At 37.5% G+C, this 24,971-nt stretch overlaps 1 protein-coding gene across 6 annotated transcripts in view; it reads right to left on the reverse strand.

Moving 5' to 3' along the window:
* Positions 1-219: 219 nt before the first annotated feature.
* Positions 220-24,971, reverse strand: part of arhgef28a (Rho guanine nucleotide exchange factor (GEF) 28a) — a 123,428-nt gene continuing 98,676 nt past the window's right edge. For 5 of the 6 annotated variants that reach the window (XM_047151848.2, XM_047151846.2, XM_047151847.2 and 2 more), the window contains 4 exons: positions 18,467-18,514; positions 17,080-17,565; positions 12,547-12,796; positions 220-2,765 (listed from right to left, as the gene is read on the reverse strand). In XM_047151848.2, coding sequence (XP_047007804.1) covers positions 2,614-2,765; positions 12,547-12,796; positions 17,080-17,565; positions 18,467-18,514 — 936 coding nt within the window. In that variant the 3' untranslated portion in view covers positions 220-2,613. Of the gene's footprint in view, positions 2,766-4,443; positions 4,588-12,546; positions 12,797-17,079; positions 17,566-18,466; positions 18,515-24,971 lie in introns of those variants that run through there. The other variant, XM_053677151.1, reaches the window with a different exon arrangement.

Below are 24,971 nucleotides of genomic sequence, written 5' to 3' on the forward strand. Positions count from 1 at the left end.
CACTCTGGAACACTTTTAGAACTTTGGAAACACAAAAATGCTTTGAGCATTTTTAAGACCAACTCGCATCACCACCTACAAACATGTGTCTGAAATGCATTTTTTCCCCTTACACTTGTTACCTTAGTACACTACACTTAATCCTGGATACTTCCTCATAGTTATAATGATGCCTATCATGGTCTCCAGTTCTACCATCAAACTGGTAAAACACCAAACTCAGCAATAGTCATCTTTATTCAAAGATTTTTGAGACGTCATTATTCCTAAAACAGATTATGATAATGAATATGATAAGGTGTGATAAATTACAAAGAGTAATTTGTACATACAATTGTATAAAACAGTCCATATGTACACCATATTGAGTTCATACTACACAGTATGCATAAAATAACAATAAATAAAAGTTACAAATAAAGTGGGAAAAAAATAATGGAATTAAAAAAAGGAATTGGGATATGTACGGACAAATTACAGGATCTGTTATTACAAATTTTACTGAAATTCAGTAAAACTCCAAGGACTTTCATGATACAATCGGTCATTGACGAAAGCTCAAATATTCAATATTCAAAGAATTTGTTTCTTTACTTTGAATTTTCATAATGATGAATTTACTTGAGTTTGTAAAATTGTTGAAAGTTAAAGTTTGATGGCCAGTGACATGCAGAAAGCCCATAAACTCTAAGTGAGTATTTCTTATGGAGTAAAGAGCACTGCAGTTTGGGAGTTTGTGTGGTCCAAATAGTCAGTTCACAAAGGGTTGAAGATTTTTCTTTTTTACAAACATAAAAAACAAGGTGCTGTTTCCAGTGCATTTGTATTTAAAACCAAACCAAACCAAAACAAAACACAAAACAAAAAAAAACACCATGGTGCATGGGTATTCTAAGAAATCAATGTTTGAAGGATTTAGGCAAATTGACCTGTAGGGAAAAACTAAACTATGGAGTGCTATGACTTGTCATGCAACCACATAGCATAGTACTGCAGTTGCTAAAAGCTATTTTAATACCAACATGTTATGAATTAAGATTGAATTTGTTATTCCCAATTACCCATAAAGCTGCATTTTCCACTTGCACTACTTGTACTAAGAGGATTACCCAAAGATTTTCTCCACCAAACCTGGATCTAAATGTTTTGTTACAGGATTTACTAGAGGAATACAGCACATATGATATAGGGATATGGATGCTGAAGTTGAAATTACACTATAAAATCTGGTAACTATCATGAAGCATGACTAAATTAAATATAAATACATCCAATCAGAATATTCATATAAATAATCGTTCTCTCTCATTTAGAGGTGTGGCATTGGTTTCTGAGAAACAGGACTAGAGTGCTTTAATAAAGCAGGACAAATCATTTCGTATCCACTGAAAAAAAGATTATGTTAATGAAGTTTCTATTTGAAATAAATAACTATTAAGTAAGTCTCAGCTAGTACAGAATGTAGTGTGTGTGAGAGAAGCAAGTTGAAATTGAGTAACCTAATTCTGTCTCAGTGGGCTTCAGGCGGTAAGAAACAATGCTGACCCTAGGGAAGACCTTTAAAACACACAGACACACAAACACACACCTCAAAAATTGCCACAAGATTATCTGGGAATTACAAGGATATAACCTTTTAAAATGCCGGATAGTTATTCAGTCATTCATTATGACGCAAATTATTTAGTAAATGTCTTACGCTAAGCACAGGGAAAGAACAGAAAGGGATGAGGAATGACAGTCTGCCGACCTTAATGCTTTTTCCATAAGAGTATGCTGCTATAAGTTAGAACTCAAAAATGTGCAAAAGGAGCATTAACCTACAAAAAACAGTAGATGAACCAAAGAACTTGTGAGTCTGGAATGATTTGACAGTTCTGAACTCTCCAATACAATTAACTGACACCCTGGAAGCCCCCCCCCCTCCCCCCCTTAATGTTTATAATCGATTGTCTCAATTTTTCCCGCTTGAAAGATGTGTTGAATTCACCTACTCTCGAGATAAATGGACAATGTTTTGAGTGAAATAAAGTCTATGAATGTATGTATATCGACTCCATATTGTTCCTCTACAGGGCTGGTAGGACTGGAGTCCGGAGCTGCCCATGGGTCATGGGACAGTGAACAGATAAAGAGATTCTTCAAACGGTCCATCTGAAAACTGGTAAGGAATGAAAATGGCAATTTGAGAAGATTTTGGTGATACATGATTTGGTGATTCCTATGTGGCTAAACATTATTAAATTGTGAATGGGGTTTTGTTAAACCTTGTTTATAACAGAAAAACAAAGCAAGTGTGAAACAGTGTTACCATTTTCTAATGATTATACATCAGAGTCCCAACTGCACTGATCTGGATCTCAGAAGTGAGAATACTCCCATACGAGTAGGGTAAAAGTGCAAATTTAAAAACAATGTTATCTGAAAGACGGCGATAAAATATGCATCAAAATCATTTGAACGTAAAACTTTCACCCTCTATTGATTATGTGTGTCTACGGCATCAGTGCAATTTCCCAATCAAGATGAAGTAGCTTCGCAGCTGCTCTTCAAGGGTTTCAATTCTGTTTGAGTTTACATCTGTGTGAGCTCTGGAAGGAAAGAGACTTGAACTTAGAGATAGACGATTTTCTCCTCTCCATCGGGATCTTGGTTCTCTGTTTCCATGGAAACAAAAGCCTGCGGCACCAAGAGGGCATCACCTTGATAAATCCCTGGACCCACCGCCCCTGCTGTCCTGGTAGAATGGATTGCTGGACCAACATCTGAGAAGAACATCAGCAATGTCAAATAGCAGTATAAAACCATTCTTAAAAAAATCCAACAATGATTTTGCAAAACCATAAATAATGTTCATATGCACTGAAATGATCTACTGGGAAGGTTAATATTAAAGATCAGAAGAAAAATAGTTGGAGATGACCTAAAACTTGATGAGAGCACCACAGTTAGTGTTTTTATGGTTATATGGGAGAGTAATATAAACAGATCTAATGGGGCTAAATCATTAATCACTGTTTTAATTAATAAGATACACTGATTGCCTAAATTACCTCCATGAGAGCTCAGTGACCGTGTTTTCTCACTGACTCATGATGTGAGCTAATGCAATTTAACAGTGTCATGCCCTTAGACACTCCCACCTCCGCTCAAACTTGTCAATGTTCAACATCTAATTATAATATACACGCTTTATTATCCACTTTATTAGGCACACCAGCACATCTGCAAATTCATGCATTTATCTAATCACCCAATCATGTTGCAGCAACATAATGCATATATTCATACAGATACAAGATACATGAACTTCAGGTAATGTTCATATCAAACATCAGAATAAAGAAGAAAGCACGATGTCCGTGACATCAGTTTCTAGAGTTTAGAGAGAACATTGAGTGACCCACAGTTCTGTGGGTGGAAACACCTTGCTCATGAGAGGTCAGAGGAAAATGGTCAGATTGGTTCAAGCTACCAGGAAGGATATAGTAAACTCTTATAATCACTCTTTATAACCATGGGGAGTGGAAAAACATTTCAGCATGCACAAAACATAGAACCTTGAGGTGGATGAGCTACAATAGCAGTAGACCACATTGGGTTCCACTCCTGTCAGCCAAGAACAAGAATCTGAGGTGATCATGGGCACAGATTCACCCAAACTGGACAGTTGGTCTTTTTCCAGTCTTCCGCTGTCCAGTTTGGGTGAGTCTGTGCCCATGATAGCCTCAGATTCTTGGCTGACAGTAGTGAAACCTGATGTGGTCTTCTGCTTTAGTAGCTTATCCACCTTAAGGTTTGATGTGTTGAATTCGGAGATGCTTTTCTGCTCACCACGGTTGCTTATTTGAGTTACAATAGACTTCCTGTCAGCTTAAACCAGTCTGGTCATTCTCCTCTGATCTCTCATCAACAAGGTGTTTCAGCCTGCAGACCCTCTGCACACAGGATGTTTTTTTTTCCTCTAGAGACATTTATTTGTGGAATTCCCCAAGAGATCAGCAGTATCTGAAATACTCAAACCAGCCCATTTGGTCTAAACAATGCCAAGGTTAAAGTCTCAGAGATCACACTTTTTCCCTATTCTGATGATGTGAATATTAACTGAAGCGCTTGACCTATATCTGCATGATTTTATGCATCGTGCTGCTGTCACATGAATGGCTGATTGGATAACTGCATAAATGAGCAGGTGTACTGGTGTTGCTATTAAAGTGAGCAGTGAGTGTGTGTTTCTGTTTAGGGCTCGTTCATTGTTTATACACACACTATCCATTCATATGTGAAGGCTTGCCATTTCCCTGCATACATACATATATATATACACACACATATATATATATATATATATATATATATATATATATATATATATATATATATATATATATATATATATATATATATATATATATATATATATATATAGATAGCTTCTGCTGGTTTTTCCACCTCTACCTCTAATCATCTGTGTTTTCCTCTCTGGAATACAAAAAGATCCCTGTGCTGATGTCTACCTGGTCTGCTCCCATCTTTTCACACAGTAATAGGAACACATCTAGATGAACATATTTGTGGCCTTGACTCCTGAACAGAACAACAGATAAGAGACTTTACTTTAAGAGTAAAGTATTAAGTTAAGCTGGACAAACAAAGCATTCTCATCAAGTCTAAATCAAGGTGGCATTTCAGCCACATGCATCAGTGAAACTGCAGAATGCATGTTATGCTTGAGGCGTGGGAAGAAGCCCTCTCGGTTCACTATTGCAATTGAGAAGACAATCCTTAAGCTCCTAAAATGCTCCATAATTTTGTATCAATTCAGTTAATTACTAAAAATCACTCCTTAATGTTAACACTGACATTTGCAGCCTTGTCCTTTTCAGCAAGCATCAACAACGTTTCATGAAATACACAACTCTGGATAAACCAGAATAACCAGAATAAATGTGCATTCTGGTGGTAAGATGTCATAGGTCATGGTGCATGTGCAAAAAAAACAAGCTGCCACTGAACACAAATGTTTTTATATTTTAAATAAATTTAATATAAATTTAATTTAAATAATTTATATTTTTTAAAACCCATGTGAGAATTTGGGCATCTCTAAGGAAATGTACAGTGGTGCTTGAAAGTTTGTGAACCCTTTAGAATTTTCTATACTTCTGCATAAATATGACGTAAATCATAATCAGATTTTCACACAAGACCTAAAAGTCGATAAAGAGAACCCAAATAAACAAATGACTCAAAAATATTATACAGGTGCATCTCCAAAAATATGAATATCATGGAAAAATTCTCCCCCCCCCCGTAATTAATTTAAAAAAGTGGAACTTTCATATATTTATTACACAAAGTTAAATATTTCAAGCCTTTTTTTGTTTTAATATTGATGATTGCAGCTTACAGTTCATGGAAATAAAAAATCTCCATAAACTTTGTCAGCAGATAGAAGCATGAAGTGCAGGTAGACGCTGCATTGACTCGCGACTTGAGAAAACACAGTGGACCAACACCAGCAGAGCACACGGCACCCCAAATCATCACTGACTGTGGAAACTTCACACTGGCCTTCAAGCAACTTGGATTCTGTGCCTCTCCACTCTCCCTCCAGACTCTGGGACCTTGATTTCCAAATTAAATGCAAAATTTACTTTCATCTTCCTCATGATTGTGGTTGTGTGTACTGAACCAGGCGAAGAGATTAAAGGCTCAGGAAACCTTTGCAGGTGTTTTGAGTTAAGTAGCTGATTAGAGCTCTCCTCAGGTCAGCATTTCTGTATTATAAAATCTTTAATCTAATATTTTGAGATACTGGATTTTAGAGTTACATGAACTGTAATCCATAATCATCACGATTAAACCTTAGCATCCAACGAACACGTTGATGCATTCTGCTGGATTTTTTCCTCATGACAGCAGAAACAACTTAAAATACTCTGTCACTTTTGGCCATAGAAATACGTGTAAGGCATCATTAGAAACTATAAAAGGGTCTACTTTTATTTGTGTACACTCACAATAACAACAAAACCTTGTGCTTTTGTAAAATAAAGAAAATAAACAGGGTGCACTTTCAGCTGTATTTGTCGCTGCAAGAATCTTTGTGAAACACTTCAAAAAATGAACTGAAACTCAGCAAATACTCATCACACAAATATGAAACATATGTCTAAAGAAAACTTGAAATATCTACCTTTAAATAAAATAGTTGACATTTAAAACAAATATTCTCCTGCAACATAATATGTATGAAACTAAAGAGATGCATAGTTTCTCCTGGCTCAGCTAATTATTGTTAATGTGACCACACTCACTATTCAAACGGTAATATGATGAGACGATCTATGCAAAATGGTAAACGCCCCCAACAATACCTAAAAAGCATCACGTTTCATCATCAGATTCATTCCCTGGTCATAGGACATGCATGCTTTGCAAAGTACAGCACGGTAAAAGGCAGGATACACCTTGGAAATGCCAGGTATGTGTTGTTCACTTGTGTCTTCAGTAGAACAGGTATGGTTTTCAAAAATGGCACAAAGACATGCAACTCTACAGTATTCTCAAATGTGTGTGCTGTGAACTGTTCACATCAAAGTTTACAATGCTTATATGCAATACTATGTGAGCAAGTAGGCTACGCATAGACGGATGAGTGGGCTCATACAAACCATCCACCTTCTGAAATACTCTCGTCTATCCCCATGTGCACTGGACACTTCAAAAATATTTCTTTCATTCTGCAACTGTTTTCTACATTGATAATAAATGTTTGTTGAGAAGAAATCAACATATTAGAAGGTTTTCATGTGATACTGAAGAGAGTAATGTTGCTGAAAATTCAGCTTTGATAAATTGCACTATTAAATAAATTGCATTTTACAATACATTTAAACAGAAAACAGGTTATTTTAAATTGTAAAAATATTTCACAATATCACTGTTTCGCTGTATTTTGGATCAAACCAGAAGACACTTCTTTTAAAAACCATTTTGAAATCTTACTGATCTAAAACTTTTGAAAGGTAGTGCAGGTCTAAAGTTTGTAAGTAAAGTTTTTATTTTCTTTAAAGAAAATATATAGTCAGATTACTTATTTTAACTTCAACTTGATTTTGTGAAATAAGCTGCAAACAATCACATTCATTCTTCTATTTCCCACATTCACATTGATAGGCCCAGGGAAGGGGTCTTTGTCGCCTCAGGTGTGAATCACATCAATATTCATGATGATTCATTTCACCTCGCATACAGCCTTTCTGACACTAAAAGCGTCTTACAAAAGTAAATTGACTACATTGTTTGGTATGAATGAGTAATCGTGATGGTTTTCACATCATTATGTAGCAAAAACTCTACAAGATCCGAATCTAGGCGAAAAGATCAAAGTCTTGTGAACAAATGTTTAATATGTGTTATATGGCCTTATTTCAGTGACAAACGTTATTTTCTCAAAAAATACAAACATGTACATACATGCTGCTCACCTATTATTGTAGCCCTGTTTGTGCTGAATACAGTGTAATTAGACTTTAGCCATTAATATGTTTATAAGCAACTGAAAAACACAAATGTCAAGGCATGTCAAAACTTCTCCAGGGCCCAAAAACACCCTCAGGGCCCAGAGGGTAAAAAAAAAAAAAAAGGCTTGAAATATTTCACTTCATGTGTAGTGAATCTACAATATATGAAACCTTTCCACGATATTCAATTTTATTTTTGACATGCACCTATACTTTGTCACTTATTTATTGAGGTAAATGATCCAATTTTACATATCTGCGAGTGACAAAAGTATGCAAACCTTTATTTTCAGTATCTGGTGTGACCCCTTTGTGCAGCAATAACTATAACTAAACATTTCTGGTAACTGTTGTTCAGTCCTGCACATCAGCTCGGAGGAATTTTAGCCCATTCCTCAGTACAGAACAGGTTCAACTGTGGGATGTTGATGGGTTTCCTCACACCAACTGCTTGCTTCAGGTTCTTCCACAACATTTCTATTGGATTAAGGTCAGGACTTTGACTTAGCCATTCCAAAACATTAACTATTCTTCCTTAATCATTCTTCGGTAGAACAACTTGTGTGCTTAGAGTCACTGCCTTGCTGCATGACCCACTTTCTCTTGAGATTCAGTTCACAGACAGATGTCCTGATATTTTCCTTTAGATTCAGAATTCATTGTTCCATCAATGATGGCAAGCAATCCTGGTCCAGATGCAGCAAAACAGGCCCAAACCATGATACTACCACCACCATGTTTCATGGAAGGGATAAAGAACCACCGTTCTTATGGTGGAATGCAGTGTTTTCCTATCTCCAAATGTAATGCTTCTCATTTAAACCAAAACGTTCTATTTTGGTCTCATCCATCCAGAAAACATTTTTCCAACAGCCTTCTGGCTCGTCCACATGATCTTTAGCAAACATGTTCAAACAAATTGAATCAAGATGTGATTGAAATGTAGACTTTTGGTTTCAGTGCAAGGAGTTTAACAAAAAATATTGCAGTGTCCCCCTCCATTTTCGCAGGTTCAAAAGTAATTGGACAAACAACATTATTATAAATTTAAGGATTATTGTTAATACTTGGTTGCAAATCCTTTGCAGTCAATGACCACCTGAAATCTGGAACCCACGGACATCACCAAATGCTGAGTTTCCTTGAGATGCAAACTCATTCCTTGAGATGCTTCACTAGGCCTTAACAGCAGCCACCTTCAGTTGCTGCTGGTTTGTGGGTCTTTCTGCCTAGAGTTTTATCTTCAGTAAGTGAAAAGCATGCTCAATTGGGTTGAGGTCAGGTGACTGACTCAGACATTTAAGAACACCATTTCTTAAGAAGCTCGTGTGTTGCTTTTCGCTGTGTTTTGGGCCATTACCCATCTGTACTGTGAAGCGCTTTCCTAACCATTCTGCAGTAGTATAGCTCTAGACACTTCAGCATTCATTCTGCTACTTCTATTAGCAGTCACACCATCAAAAAACACCAGTGACCCATTTCCATTGGCAGCCATACATGCCAATGCAATAACACTGCCTCAACCAAATTTGGCAGACGATTTGACATGCTTTGGATAATGAGCCCTTCCTTTCCTTCCTCATACTCTTCTCTTCCCGTCATAAACTATTCTGGAAAAGACTCTTTGGACAGATGAAAGCAAGTTAATCTTGGTTTCATCTGTCCAAAGAATCTTTTCCAGAACTGGGCTGGCCTTTTTACATGTTTTCAAAATCTAACCTAGCATTTCTGTTCTTGAGGATTACCAGTGGTTCACATCTTGAAGAAAACACTCTGTATTTACATTCATGAAGGCATGTATTGATTGTAGAGTTTGACAACAATATGCCTACAGTACCTCTTCCAGAGTGTCCTTGACTTGGCTAAATTTTGTGAACGGGTTTTTCTTCACCAAGGAAAGAAATGCACTTTAGCTGTCTTCCGTAGTCTTTCAGGCCTTTTGGTGTTGCTGAGCTTGCCAGTGCATTCCTTCTTTTTAAGAATGTATCAATTGTTGATTTATGCCATCTCTCTTATAGGTCTGTTTTGTTTTTTTCAGCCTAATAATGACTCCATTACTTGCATCGAAACCTCTTTGAGCCGCGTATTGAGAGTTCCCCCGTAACAGCTACCAAATGCAAATTCAACATTTGGAATCATGTCCAGACCTTCGCCTGAATTTAATAACGAGGAAACATGCAACATTTGGCCATGAAACTGGTTATCAGTCAATTGTTCCATTACTTGTGAGCCTTTGAAAATGAAGGGACTGCTTCAGATCCATTGTTGTAATGTACAGAGGCAACATTAATAAAATTGTGTCACTATCCAAATACTTATGGACCAGACTGTATGTGGTGCTTGGAGCAATGTGCTGTAAGTGCGAGTACATCAAAAGATGTCCATAACATTTTGTATGGAAATACGAGATTAATATGTTCCTACTTCTCTCGCTCTGTTTCTCTCTGTCTTTCAAATGAAAGTCTGTGAGTGCCGGTCAATAGAAGGCCAATTGATTTCCATGATGGATGGCGTGTCTGTGTGAATGTGCGAAATGGAGATGGGGTGGTATTTTGTCTGTAGACATATTAACAACATAAAGAGGACACTCAAGACTTGGCCATGGTGAAAAGTTCTAGCAAAGGTGAAACAACGTTTACAGATTCTTCTGATAATATGAACATTTTTACTCACTACATTCTATTGCTCATTCACAAAGTCAAAAGATATTATAGATGTTATTATTGAAATCTTCCTCCTCCCCACTAATCCTGAAAAACTCAGTGAGCACTGTCACTTCATTCATGTTTCTGTGAGCTATGATCACACAGGATCTCAAAAGGGAGATGCATACATCATCCATCAACAAAAAAAATACTCAGCAAATGATGTTTTTCTTATGGCAGCTGTCAAATTTCAATCTACTCCAGGCTATACTGGTGCAATACTGCACTGCCACTACAGAACGCATCCTTGCGTGTACCATGACTATCTAGTTTGGTGCAGCCTCCTCTAGAGGCACGAGGAAGCTGCAACGCACCATTAAGAACACTGAGAAAATTATCTATGGAAGTCTGTCATCACTTGAAGACCTGTACATTACCAGGACAAAGAGGTAAGCAGGAAAAATCATCAGTGACACCTCCCACCCTACTAATTACATACTCCAAAAACTACCATCAGGAACGTGACTCCACTCCCTGATAAACTGCATCCAGCGGTTAATTCTACCGCCGCTGCAAAGTAAATTACAACTGAGCCTATCAATACTTGTATATTGGGCGCAATATTTGAATATTAGGATGTAGGGCTGCGACAACTAATCGCTAATTAAAATAATCAACAATGAATTTTATTATCGATTAAGTGGGTCTGTGACATCACAGTGGATAACCCAGTGATGTCACTTCACGATGGTGAAAAACACATTTCCATGAATAAATCACATCTGAAAAACAGCGGAGGTCGCAGCGTGAGCTGCTGCGGAAATGGTGCACGATCCAGGTCACCCACAACATGAGAATGTTTTATATTAAGCGCTTCAAACAAACACGTAACTGTTCAGATGAGTGAATGTGTGTTACTGCAGAACATTCAACCTCTTACCGGTTAACACTTAATTTGTGCTTTTGTTTTTCTTTAGCATTTTTAATATAGTAATTTAACTTCTGCTTTAAAGCTTGTGGACAAGAAGTTTTTTCTTGTTTTCAAAATATAATAATTTTTTAAAAATCCTTTGAACATTGTATAGAATAGCCCACATAGATACATTTAATACAATTTTCATAGCCTTCAATTTGCACAATGTTTGAAGGACAACATTGGGCAGAATGTGAAAATAAGAAAATAAAAATTGGCCTTTAAATCCAACTAATCGATTAATCAAAGAAGTAATTGACAGATTAACTGATTATCAAAATAATCGTTATTTGCAGCCTTATTAGGATGGTAATAGTGCTGTGTGTTGAATGTATCATGTTGTGACTAAGCGACAAGTCCTAATACATGTAAATGTATAACGCGAATAAAAATTATTCCGATTCATGGTCCAGTTCTTCATAAATTGAGCAGCTTATTGAATCACTAGAAATTAGTTAATTAATTTAATTATGTTCTGAAAGCATCCAAGTTTTACACATGTAGACACACATAAAAGAATAATATTTCATGTGTATATAGGCATGTGTGTATATTTATATGTATTTTAGGGGTGTACCAACACATCAAACTCAAAATTCAACTCAATAAGATGCGGTGGTGTCTTGATACAATCCATTTTTCAATACAGTGATAAACGCTGCCTGAATATGTGCCTTAGTGCCTTACTTCCCTTTTGAATTGATCAAAGCATTCATCATTGTACAAGACCAATAACTGAATCTTCATAATGACACTGTAGTTTTGCCTGTTCCATTTGGCTAGGAAAGGCTGTCTGAATGCAGCACAGAGGCAGAGTTGTGTGGACGTTGTATTGTTTTGTTCCACCGAACCAACATAAAAGAGTGATATTGATGCAGATGTGTATATGTGTTTATGGTATTAGTGCTGGTGTATGATTCGACACTAATGTTTCGGTTCACCACAGGTTGCCATAAGTGTTCTTACTTATCAAGAAGTCTGCAGTAAGTCCTTCCATACACCAGTTACACCAATGACTGCTTGCTGCTGTTTTAAATGAGTTAAGATAACCACTCACCTAAGGTGCTTAGGAGATGCATGTTTTTTTTGTTTTTGTTTTTTAACTCTTGTAACATATCCTAATTCGAGATAAAGAGGAAGCTACTATTTTTAGAGGATGGAGTGTGATGCTTCATTAAGTTTAAATTATTATTACACCTTACTTACTATAAGCCAAACGAATTGAATGTTGAATTGAAAATCTTGTATCAAACAAATATATTACATTGTATTGTTACACCCTTAAGATAGATGGATACATACATACATACATGCATAGATAAAGAAAGAGAGAAAGAGAGAGAAAGAGAGAGAAAAAAAGAGAGAGAGAGAGATTATTGCTATTCATGTTGCTCAGTACCTTCAGTCCATAGCTCATCTTGGGTGCTGATTGTGGGGTGTGTATGATTGGACAAAGCCAGCAGAGAATTCAGACTGTTCTGGGCACTGGGGGAATTCACGTAGCCTGGATGTAGGTGAGTGTTGTGCTGATATTGATGCTGGTAGTGATGAAGACGCCGATTATTCATGGATGTAGCCAGAAAAGCTGCTTCATTTACAAAAATGGACCCATCTTCATCCAAGCCACTATGATGACCGTGATGGAAGTTCTTCAAGAAAAAAAGGGCAACAGGTAAGTGCAACTCAAACATGCCACAGTATAATTTTTAGTGAACTACACAGCACAATAAAAGCATGTAGAAAAAAATATAACAATAGCCAGCTGGTATTCAAGTGTTTTCTTCTCACTCTATCTATCCGTTCTTCATCCTCTGATCTTTCTTGCATCTCCTTGTGTTTAATACACACGCACACACATGCACACGCGCACACGCGCACACACCTTACAGTGTTTGGATTCCATTCATTAAAAGGTCAGACTGACTCACAGAGTTGAGCTCCAACTCAGTAAAAATTTATGCTAATTCTTAAATTGTATGCATGCCAAACATTACATTGTGTTATATATTTTAGGTGTGGTACCGTCTACACTCCTACAGAAACCATGATGAATGTCATTCATTTCAATATCTGTACAAGGCAAACCTGAAGTAAGAAATTCTTTCATTTTCCAGATTCTAATGAGATGGAAAAAAATGTTAAATAAATAAATAAATAAATAAATAAATAAATAAATAAAACGGATTGACACTGAAAAATTGAAGTCTGTGTTTATTTTCATTTTGAACATTTTCATGCTTCCTGAAATTAAAGACACTCTTTATCATTAAAGTGATTATCACAGTAGCAAGCAGTTTAAAAGGCAGAAATAGCCTCCACATAAAATCTGATGTTTGACTTTAAAAGTGTTCTTAAGTTTTAAATTAAAGGAATAACTGTCCTTCTGTGCTAGAGACATTTTCCTGGTATGGTTTGGGGCCCACTTATCCACTGGAACAGTCACTGCATTCAATTCAAAATTATTCTCACTCATCCCCATCCACAGGGCACAAGGATTACTGAATGGTTTGATGAGGATTAAAATTATGTAAATGATATGGCCTTCAAAGTCACAATGTCTCAATGCAACTGAACACCTATGGGAGATTCTGGACCAACAGGGCTTTACATCACCATAATCACACCACCAACTGAGGAATCTTTTGGAGGAATGGTGTTCATCTCACCAATGCAGCTCCAGAGACTTGTAGGATCCTAACAGCTCACCTGAGACACTTCATGTTGTTTTTTTCCCTTAATTTGCCATCTGCATGTCTTGATAGTGTGATTTCAGCTGCTTGGTTGTAATAAAATTTGCACAGTGATTGCTCAGTGATTAAGGCTCTGAGCTATTGATCAGAGCCCAATCTCAGCACTGCCATGCTACCACCGTTGGGACCTTGGATAAGGCTCTTATTATTTTTGACCCTGCTTCTTAACAAGATGAGATATGCAAAGAAAATTATTTCGCTGTACTGTTAAAACATGCTTCATGTATTCACCTGCAGGAATTGCTTTGTACTGGTCAGAGTCACAGTGGATCCGGAGCTAATCCCAGTAATACTGGGTACAAGGTAGAAAATTGCCAGTCCCTCACAGGACACCATGTGCACACACACATACATATCTATGGGTATTTTAGCATATTCAGTTCAATTAAGTGCATGTTTTGGATAATGGGACAAAACCGCAGAACACAGACATTAACCCCAGCGTAGGCACAAACCCCAGATCCTGGAGCTGTGAGGCATCAATGCTACCTACCATGCCACCCTACAAAAAATATGTCAGTGCACCCATAAAGGCTGTTTTTGTCTTTTTTTTCCTTTACAATTTCCACTCTCAACCCTTCTGTATTATTTAGTTCCTTATAAATAAGTCACTGAGCTGCCTCCATCTGCATCAAGGGTGATGCATATAGTGCTGGTTTTAATTACTTTGTCTTGGCTTTTATTTGGTGAACTTTATTTATCATCGATCAGTAACTTGTTTATTAGTGCAGTCAATGGGCAGACCCGAAGACTGATGAGGCTTGAATTGCTTGAGTTATCTCAGATAATGGATCAGAGGACCACACTTTGTGTGTGCGAGGGAGATTGAATGAGACAGACAGAGAGAGAGAGACATTTGACTGCAGTCTAGCCTCTTCAGTGTGGCTAAGGAAAGAAATGATTTCCCAGCCAGTGACTCTGTATGCCTGATTTGGGTGAACTAGAAAGAAAAGGCACAGGACTAGATGTAATGAGCACTCCAGAGTTTGCGCTGCTATTTTTATTTTTTCAACCATTAAGGAGTATGTTGAAGGGGATCGTCAATACGGCAACTCAATGAGAATAAGAACTAAAAGTGGAGGCAAAGATAGAGAAAGATGGTGTAGAAAGAAAAAGAGTAGACACATGAGGCACACAGAATGGATGGACTGACAGACAGCATAGATAAATATACTGATTTCCTCTTACAGAGTGCAAGTGTAAAGGACAATGAACCATAAAAAAGGATGGAGTGAGACAGGGACAACAAGTGCCTCTGCCCTGAATAGTTCAGAGACAGCTTTATCCCATCTTCAAAGAGGGATGATTTCGGGAGAGCTTTCCTTAGATATCAGTACTCCAGTGTTTTGGCAAGAGGGAAAAGAATAGTGAAAGAAATCTCAAACCCATGCTAAAGGCAAATCCTTTTACAACACACACGAGAGAGAGAGAGAGAGAGAGAGAATTCCCTGAAGTCAGTATTGCCCTGTGGTGAACAATTTGAGTTTAATAACTTTCAACCCTTTTAAAAAGGCCAACACTAATCTGACGTTGTGTTTTGCCTAGAGGCAAATCAAACTGTGCATGCTAATCTGACTTTGATGGCCGACACATGCACAGTGGTTTCAGCTGCAAGTGCAAAGCTAAAGAAAACAAAGAAATCAACGTGTGGAAAAGGTGGGCTCAAAGAGTGGGATTTGGGCATTTAGATTTTATATATTTTTTGCCTTGCTCATGAAGAAGGGAAGTGACCAGACAAAACAAAACCAACAAAAGCCAACAGCCAATATGAGCATCCTGGCAAGGAGTCTTGCCAACAAGCACCACAATTCAGAAGGTTAGACTGCAAAATGTTTTACAGAGAGTTTAATTCAGGCAAAAGATTAGTCCTTACTCATGCTTCTGACACTGAATTTGCATCTTTGCTTTCCTACATTCAGAAAATATTCAGCAAATTTGATTTTAGCCCGATATTATAGGTGCCAGACAAAATATTGCTGTTCAAATCTGTAACCTTATGAATTGTTGCTGTTTAACAGTCAGTACGTTTACATGGGCAACAATAATCCAATATTAACCCAATTAAGACAATATTCTGATTAAGTAACTACCATGTAAACAGCAATGGATTACCTTAATCAGGCTAAAATCATAATCGAAGTAAACACAAATTGAATTAAGACATGTATTCCTATTTTAGTCGCATTATCGACGTGTATTACAGACACGTACACAACTTAATCACACTATTTGGGAGTATAGTGGGAGTTTTCACCGCATTTTGCGACAGGACACACACGGCAGTGCTCAACCGTTTGATGGCAAACAAGAGAGCACGACTGTGTCCAAAACCGTGTACTTATCTACTATATAGAAGGCGAAATACATGTCTTTCAGCTACTATATAGTAGGTAAGTACGCAGTTTCGGACGCAGCCCACAGCTTCAAGCAGTGGTCTATTTGCACGTACAGCATGACAAATAATTAACTGCCCTTGAAGCTTTCATAAAATTAAAAATGAAACCAAAACTGTATACAGTACCATAACGTAGACGAACTGCATGTTGATGCGTGAAATTCTGGAGGGAACGTAAGATGGTGCGGTGTGGGGACGTAATGACGTGTGCCGTTAATCGATCTATGTAAAACAGGAACATGAAAGGACTATTCTAAAAGCGACTCATGTCTAAACACCTTAATCACAATATTGCCTTATTCAGAATAAGGTCAATAATTAGATTATTGGTGTCCATGTAAACATATTCACTGTGTGCACTGTACATGGCACACAGATCTTTATTCACAGGTTGATAAGTGCTATATTTAGCTTATCACAGAATTTTGGGGATTTACAGTATTGGGCTATCACTATAACTACTGTAACTTTTCACTGCATGTCTTTAGGGAAAACTTTATTGAGAACATCAACACCCGAGGCTCCTGTTCCGTTAGACGGCATTACACTGCCCTAATACATGATTTCATGATAGTATATGAATCCGGTTTGAATAATTTAGTTAAAGTCCACTGTTTTTGGACCAAGTATCCTTTTGGTATTGCGAATCTCGATACTACACATGGAAACAAAGTCACAGTTTGGCATTGTGACAACCCTAACACACACCCACACAGACACACCTGGTGACCATCCTAACAGTTGCAAGTAAAGTGCAACTAGAAGTGACCCATGCACTCGTACATACTTTTGTTTCATCCCCTGACCCTTGGTGAGCTTCCAGCTTGATGCTCGTAACAGGTAGGTTGTGTTGGCGTTCATGCCTCCATTTTCCCATCATCCTCTGCTGCATTTCCAGCCTCTCCCTCTCTCTCTCCACACTCCGCTGTCCCTCTCTCAGCCTCTCCAGGCTCTGCTGGTACTCCTGCTGCTGCTCTTCCAGCTCCTCGCGTTGGCGCTGCAATCTCTGGACCTCCTCATGACACCGTTGCTCCCGCTGTGCGAGCTCGCTTTCCCGCTCTTCGTAACGCAGATGCTGTGCCTGGCACTCGCGTGCCCACCGCTGCCGTTCCCGGGCTGCCCGTGCCAGATCCTGTCGCCGACGCTCTGCCTCCCGCTGACGCTCCTGCTCCTGCAGGGAACCCTGGGAGATCCGTTGGTGGGCAGAACTTGAGAGGAGGAGGAGAAGGAGACGGCGCACTTCATAGCGGCTGTCCTGGATGGTGACTACAGCCTAATATTAACAAACAGAAATGAACAACAAACATTTAATGTGCCCTGGTCGATGACAGCAGCCTACCAGAAACTATGATAACTGTTACAGGCTTATGGCACAGGAAAGTCAATATTGACCGTGATCTCCACACCTTTGGAGTAAAAATATGTACTTCTCCACAGATTAAGTACTTTGAATGCAGGGTCCTTCCAAAAACAATATTAAGTCACATTGATCGATGAGTCTCTTAAGTCATTGCAATGTGATTTCATTTACAAAATGTCACAGAATTCTGGACAAAGAGATTGTGAGCTGCTCTTAACAGCATTAAGGACACTCATAATAAAACTTTTGTTCTTTAGAATCGTCTGGTAAGATATTAGAAATAGATGATACAACAGATATTAAAGAAATAACTTAAGAAATGTCTTATAGACTTATCAAAATCATGTTTTTAAATTGTTTAGGTTAGTGAGAACTTTTTAGTCAAGATGAAAATAAGAATGCAACGTTTTTGTAAGTGAGTCAACTGGAATATATTAAAATGTGTGTGCGTGTGTGTGTGCAAATGTAGCCACAGGGACAGAACTGTCCGAGGGTTGTTTAATGTAGTACGGACAATATGGCTGTTCCCCACAAGAAAAATGTTTTACAAAAGTACCAGTTTTTAAAAAATAAAAATAAAGAATAAAAAAATAACAACAAAAGAAAATCTAAAAGAGCCAAAATGTCATTTTGGTTACTGAATTAAGGTTAGGGTTAGATTTAGGCTTAGGCAAAGCATAAATTAGCTAATTATGTCAATGGAAGGTCCTCACAAGGATCAAAAGACATGTGCGTGCTGAGAATGAAAAAAGGGAATGAATAAACAAACTTTGAGTCACTGCAATTACTGTGTGTGTGTGTAAGATGATATCACCTGCAGACTGTAAAGCAGCTGAGTCAAACTCTGGATGCTCTGACACACCTGGACATAAACACACAAACAAAAACAACGACTGCATTAAAAGGAAAAAAAATATCATAGTATATTCACATATTAACCATGAATGTACTGAGCGATTTACACTGATGAAGGATATTATACTTAGCTTCCCAGATAACTGGATGTTGAGTGTAATGCTTGATATCTGTGTAATGTGTCTATAACTAGATTCTAATAAAAACAAATGTAAACATTTATGAATTATTGAGTCTTTGGTATATCTAGTTTTACTTTTATATTTAATTCACTGATCACCATTCTCAACTTGAGCTATTAGGGAAAAGTTCTGGAAAATAAATTCTTTGTTTTCAATTAAAGGTGGCACATTGGCTCCTTGTTTTTGTCAAGCATACGGCGCCATCTGGTGTTCCTAATTTGTTTTGCTTACATAAACAATGAGCCACAGTGACCCAATATTTATTTTTATTTTATTTTATTTTAATTATTTTGACATTTAATCAGTTACAAACCATAATCAATCTTCTTGTTTTTTCTGGTAGACTGGAACTGATTTTATGTATAACTGCCGTATTTGGCAGACTTCAGAGAGATCTTGTAATAATTCTTGCCTGATGTTTCCTGTAAGAATAATTATTTAAAAAAAAAAAAAAAAAAAAAAAAAAACACCAAATAACATTTAAACATTTAGTTTAATCCTGGTTATGTTGTCTTCTGGCCTTCCGTGTGATCTTTAGAATTAGGTTAGAATTAGGCTATAAATGTAAAAGATACAGTGCCTTGCAAAAATAATCAACCTCTTTTATCTGGGCTACAAAAGACACAATTTTTTTTTCACCAGTATGTTTACTGCAATCCAATGAAAAATTTTCAAAGTCAAAATTCATTATTCATGAGGGGATCTTTTTATTTTATTTTATTTTTTTATAAATGCTGCATACAGCCCCTTCAGAGTAATACTCGGTATAAGCTACTTTTGCTGTAATAATAGCTTTAAGTGTACTGAGGCAAGTTCCTCGAAGCTCTACACACTGTTTGGTAGAGATTTTTTGTCCATTCTTCCTTGCAGATTTGCTGCAGGTTCTTCGGGATGGTTGGAGGATTTTGTTTCTTAACTGCAACATTCAAACAGTTGCACATATTCTCATTGGGATTCAGATACGGATATTGATTGCCCTTCAATTTTGAGAAGCCCCCCACTTCCGAAATTGGGTGATGTGATGCAGCTTCCACTTCTTACTCTTGACCCAGCAGTTCTCGCTGGGATGACATTCCTTTGTTATGAAATTCTATGACCTTATCTTTCTTTAACTTCTTTAGAATTCTCCTTAGTCTTCATTTTCACTCCTCTCCTTGAGGTTGTTTTGTTCATTCTTTCTTTCTTTATTTATTTTTTTCTGCCATGCCAACTTCCCTATCGCTATATTCATGGCGAGAGCCAGGTTTAGTTATTTAAATTGGAGTTAAATAAGGTGTTTAAGATAATTTTTTTCTAAAACCTTTAAATCTAAATTTAGATTCACTTGATTAAAAACTTTTCCCCAAAGTATCAGCTGAATAATACAGGTTCAGATGTGTAGAGGTATGACAGTCCAGTAAAATATGTTTAATGGACAGTGGGTTCTGACAAGATGAGCCCTTTGGTGGATTTTCTCCTGATAATGTAAATTACTTGATCCTAGCGATTATTAAAAGGGAACACGTCTTGTCCACCATCAACATTTATTTCCCTTAATTTGTTGTTTAAACATTGATCCCACTCTGACCGCCTTTTGCTTTTGATATATACATTCAGAGTTGGTTTCAGATCTGTGGAAGGTATAGGGAATTTTACTGGTTCAGAAGATAGTGCTTCTCTGGCAGCTCTGTCTGCTTGTTCAGTACCGGAGATTCCTGAGTGTCCAGGTACCCAGCAGAAAATGAAACCCTTTGCTTCAAGAGAGGACAATTTGGTTAAAATCTTCACAACTGTTAGGTGATCAGTTTTAGTAGCTTCTAATGCTTCAAGACACAATTTTAATCAGTTATTATTTAAAAAAGGCGTTCGTGGAGCAGTCTCAATAAACTTCAGTGCCAGTATTAGAGCACTTGCCTCTGTAGTGAAAACTGAACTTTGGTCAGGGATGCAGATACCCTGACAGTTGGTTTGGTGCAAAAACTGCTGCCACTTTATTTCCAGATTTAGAGCTACATGTGTATATTGGGACATGTTATATACTGCTCATGTCCAGAAACTGTTGATGGAAATCATTCGGATGTGTTTTGTATTTTTGGTTCCTTGTTAAATCCAGATGGATTTTAGGCTTTTTGAGATCCCTTGGAGGAATTTTGCATAAGTGTGTTCCAAACTCCAGATGGGGTTTTATACATAGGTCAAATGGACGAATAAAACTTGGTGTTTTTTTTCCATATATTGTTGAATGGTGGATTGGAAAAACTGCGGAATTGCCTGGGTTTTCTTTATTTGTTTTAAGTTTGGTTGCATACTGTAAGGCTAACTTAAGGCGTCTGATTTCCAAGGAAGGTTTGTTGGCATCCGCACAGAGACTTTGGATTGGTGATTTTCTGTAGGTTCCGAAAGCTAGTCGTATACCTTGGTGGTGTCCAAAAGTCGTATGTATGACTTCCTAGATGATCTCTAAATGATACTTCCATAGTCCAGTTTTGAGCATACTATGGATCTGTACAAGTTCATGAGAGTTGAGCTGTCTGCGCCCCCTTTGGTTTTGGATAAAAGCTTTAAAACATTCAAAGCTTTAAAACATTTATTTTTTAGTGATTTAATATGAGTAATAAAAGAGAGTTTGATGTCAAAAGTGATACCAAGAAACCTATTCACTTTTACAACTTTAATGGGGACTCCATCCATAAACAGCTCTGGTTAATTGTGTAGCGAACGAAGCCAACAGAAATGCATACAGGTGGTATTTGTTTGTGAGAACTTGAAATCGTTCTGTATTGAACAGGAGTGCATTTTGCTTATCTTCAGTTGAATTTTTTGCTTGATAATATTCATGTACTTGCTCTTGTAGCAAATGCAGATATCATCTACATATAAACTACAGAGGACTTTTGCAATGGTATTTATTTTTATATTGAAGAGGGTTACTGATGGGATACTTTTTTGAGGTAGTCAAAGTTCTTGATTATGTAGGTTAGAAAAGACATTTGCTATTTTAACTCTAAAAAGTCTGTTCAATAAAAAACTTTCAGTGAAGTTGGCAGTCGACCTCTAAAATTCATCTGCTACAGATCCTTTAAAATGCCATGTTTCCATGTCGTGTCATAGGCTTTCTCCAAATCGGAGAAGACAGCTACAACGTGTTCTTTTCTGGTAAAGGTGTCACGAATATAGCTTTCAAGACAAATAAGGTGACCTGTAGTGCTTTGACCTTTCCAAAAACCACACTGGGCATTACTTATGTGGTATTTCGATTTCAGTATCCAGACCAGGCGATCATTGACTATCCTCTCCATTGTTTTGCATAAACAACTGGTTAAAGCTATAGGGCGGTAGTCTATGGGGTCATTATGGTCTTTTCCTGGCTTTGGTATAGGTATTATTTCTGCTTCATGCCAGGCAGGTGGGATTTTTTACAATATCCAGATGGAGTTAAAAATTCTAAGGAACAGTTCCAGAGAAAGGTGAGGTAGTTTCTTTAAAAACGTATTGGATTTTATCTGGTCCAACAGCTGTGTCGTAGGATTTTTTAATGGCTCGCTGTAGTTCTTTTATAGTAAAAAGGTTGGTTATTAAGCTTTTATTTTCTTGTTGAGTAAGAAAAGTTCGGAAAGCAGGAGGGCAGTTCTCAATAGATGAACTGTTTTTGAAAGATTTTGCTAGAATGTTTGTAATTTCTTGTCTTGAAGTCAAGCGTGTGCCATGCTGTTTGATGTGTTATATTTGAGGACTGTTGATTTTTCCCTTCATTTTCCGTATCAGGTTCCATATTTTGTATGATGGAGTACTTGTTGTCATGCTGGACAACAATACTTGTTCTCCAGCTGTCCTATTTTTTTATTTACTTATTTTTACTTCATTTATAATGCTTCTGACTCATGTTCTACTCATTTTGAATTTTAAGATTTTCAGTTGTTGGATGTCTGGAGAACAGTCTTTCAGTTTTTTTCCTCTCTTTTATAGCTTCCTTATATGCATCATCAAACCTTGGAAGTCATCTACATTTTATATTAAAAGATGTTCTTGGGACCGTACCATTGGCTATAGATATGAGCATGTCAGTGAAATTCTGTATGGCATCTGGGCTGTCTTCTGGAAACTGTGTCGGTTTCTCATGACAGAGGGTTTGAAATTGATGCCAATTTGCTTTTTTAATTTGCCATCTTTGTACATTTGTTTCCTTCTCTCTGCCTTTGATTGTTACAATAATTGGGAAATGGTCACTTCCACAGAGGTTGTACCTAACTGTCCATGCTAGGTCTAAAAATAATTCAGGTTTAGGATAAATTGTTAGGTTGATTGTTTTAGAGTAAGCTCCATGTCCTGGGTGTAGATAGGTATTCAATCTGTTCTTTAAAAAACAAAGTTGTGGTTATCTATAAAATCTTCAATCTTCTTTCCTTTTGTGTTACAGTGATTACTGCCCCACAACATGCTATGACTATTAAAATCTCCCATGAGAGTACAAGGAGATGGGAGTAGAACAATAAGGTGATTTAGGTCCATGTGTGTCAGGTTTAAATTTGGAAGAATGTAGATAGAGATGACTGCAATGGTATTCTGCAAAGTCCTTCTGTTGCCTGTCGGTTGCTTTTAATATTTATATGACTATGGATCACATCTTTTCTTATTAAAATAGGTGTACCACCAGAAGCCTGCTTGTCATTGTTAATACTAGTCAAATTTTTAAGAGAGAGAGTACCATCTGGTGGTAATTGTGTGTTTCTTGAAGGCATATGGCTAGTGGGTTAATAATTGCAGTTAGACACTGCGGTTCTGTAAAATTTGCCCAGATACCACAACAGTTCCACAGGCTGATAGAATTTTCCATTACCTATAAGGGAGAATAGGGATCGTTTTCTTGGTTATGCCTTTAGGGGATGGACTTCTACTATGGCGTTAAATCGCTTTCATTTCTACATCTTTTGTTTGTTTTGTCTTTGAGGTTTCATCCTTATCATTGTTTTTATTTACCATTTGTTTACCTGTTATTGAGCTTTGACCGGAGTGAATGTCATTTAGAAGAGTTCCACTCTGGGCTCCTGTGTTCATTTTTGGGGGAATATTACTACGTTTTACAGTTTGAGGTTTGTATTTATGCATCCAGGCGATTTATGTATTTATGCATTCACAGCTTCTTTTTTTTTTTTTGCAACAGAGGCGAAGGTTTTATTCAGCGTAAAAATAGGGGCAACATTCACCATTTTCTTTGCTTCAAGGTAACGGATTCTCTTAGTACTTCACTTTGACAGTTGAAACACCATAGAAGGTTGTGTACAAATAAGTCCCCTGGAACACTTAAGTACCCAATTCGAAGTTTATTTGGGATTAGCGGTTTATTAAAGGTGAGGATGTACGTACCAGTTTTAATCGTTCGTTCTTCTCTCGATTTTTTTTCTTTTGACGTTCATGACTCCTTGGGTCTTGAGCTCATGCGTTATCTTCTTCGTGCACATCATCCAACTCTCTAGTTTGTATTAGTCCTTTACTGTATTCAAAGTTGTGTGAGGAGATGTCTTTACTTGAACTCCAGCTAACATGCTGGCATATAGTAGATTTTCAGCATTGGCCTTTTTACTGCATTCCACAAGAATCTGCCCAGAATCTGTTCCCGCTATTCCTGCAATACCTTTTTGTATAGCGAAAGGGGAAAGTTTGATGATTGGAGAATCTGGAGCAGCAGCTTCAATGATGATGAATTTTGGCCAGTCATCATTAATCGTCACAAGAGCATTTGAGACAGTATTTTCTGAGGTATTGTTGATCCAAAGTCCAAGAAATGTTTTGTTGAGGTGTGGTTTGTAGCCTTGTTTTTAGATTCATAATCTCTGCCCCCCACCCACCTTGGAAAATTAAGGGATGCACAGCACCACGGATCTCCAGCAGATTATGCATCAGGGATACAGGGATGATATACTCAAGCAAAATGAGCAACAAGTTTCTCAATTCACTTGATTGACCCTTAGCCAACGCCTACTGGGAATCTGAGAGATATTTGATGTTCAGCTATCGCACAGTATTCCCAGGGCAGGTCTTGACCAGCCGATTGATTGGATCGAGCCATTCCAACCTCCCACCTAAGTGAAGGAGGAGCCAAAGTACCATGTTGAAACAGTGGAAGCTGCAGCAAACAACATTTCTCAGGTACCAGGATCTCTTCCTACACAGACACAGGTCGCAATTCAGACCAAATGAGTCATCCTTTTCCTTATTTCTTAAAACGGTGATGAGATAACAAGAATCTATTACACTCCAGGTTACACGCAGGTTACGGAGGAGGGTCTTTTAAATACTTGCTGA

The sequence above is a fragment of the Ictalurus punctatus genome, chromosome 28 (assembly GCF_001660625.3).
Source record: "Ictalurus punctatus breed USDA103 chromosome 28, Coco_2.0, whole genome shotgun sequence".
Taxonomy (NCBI): domain Eukaryota; kingdom Metazoa; phylum Chordata; class Actinopteri; order Siluriformes; family Ictaluridae; genus Ictalurus; species Ictalurus punctatus.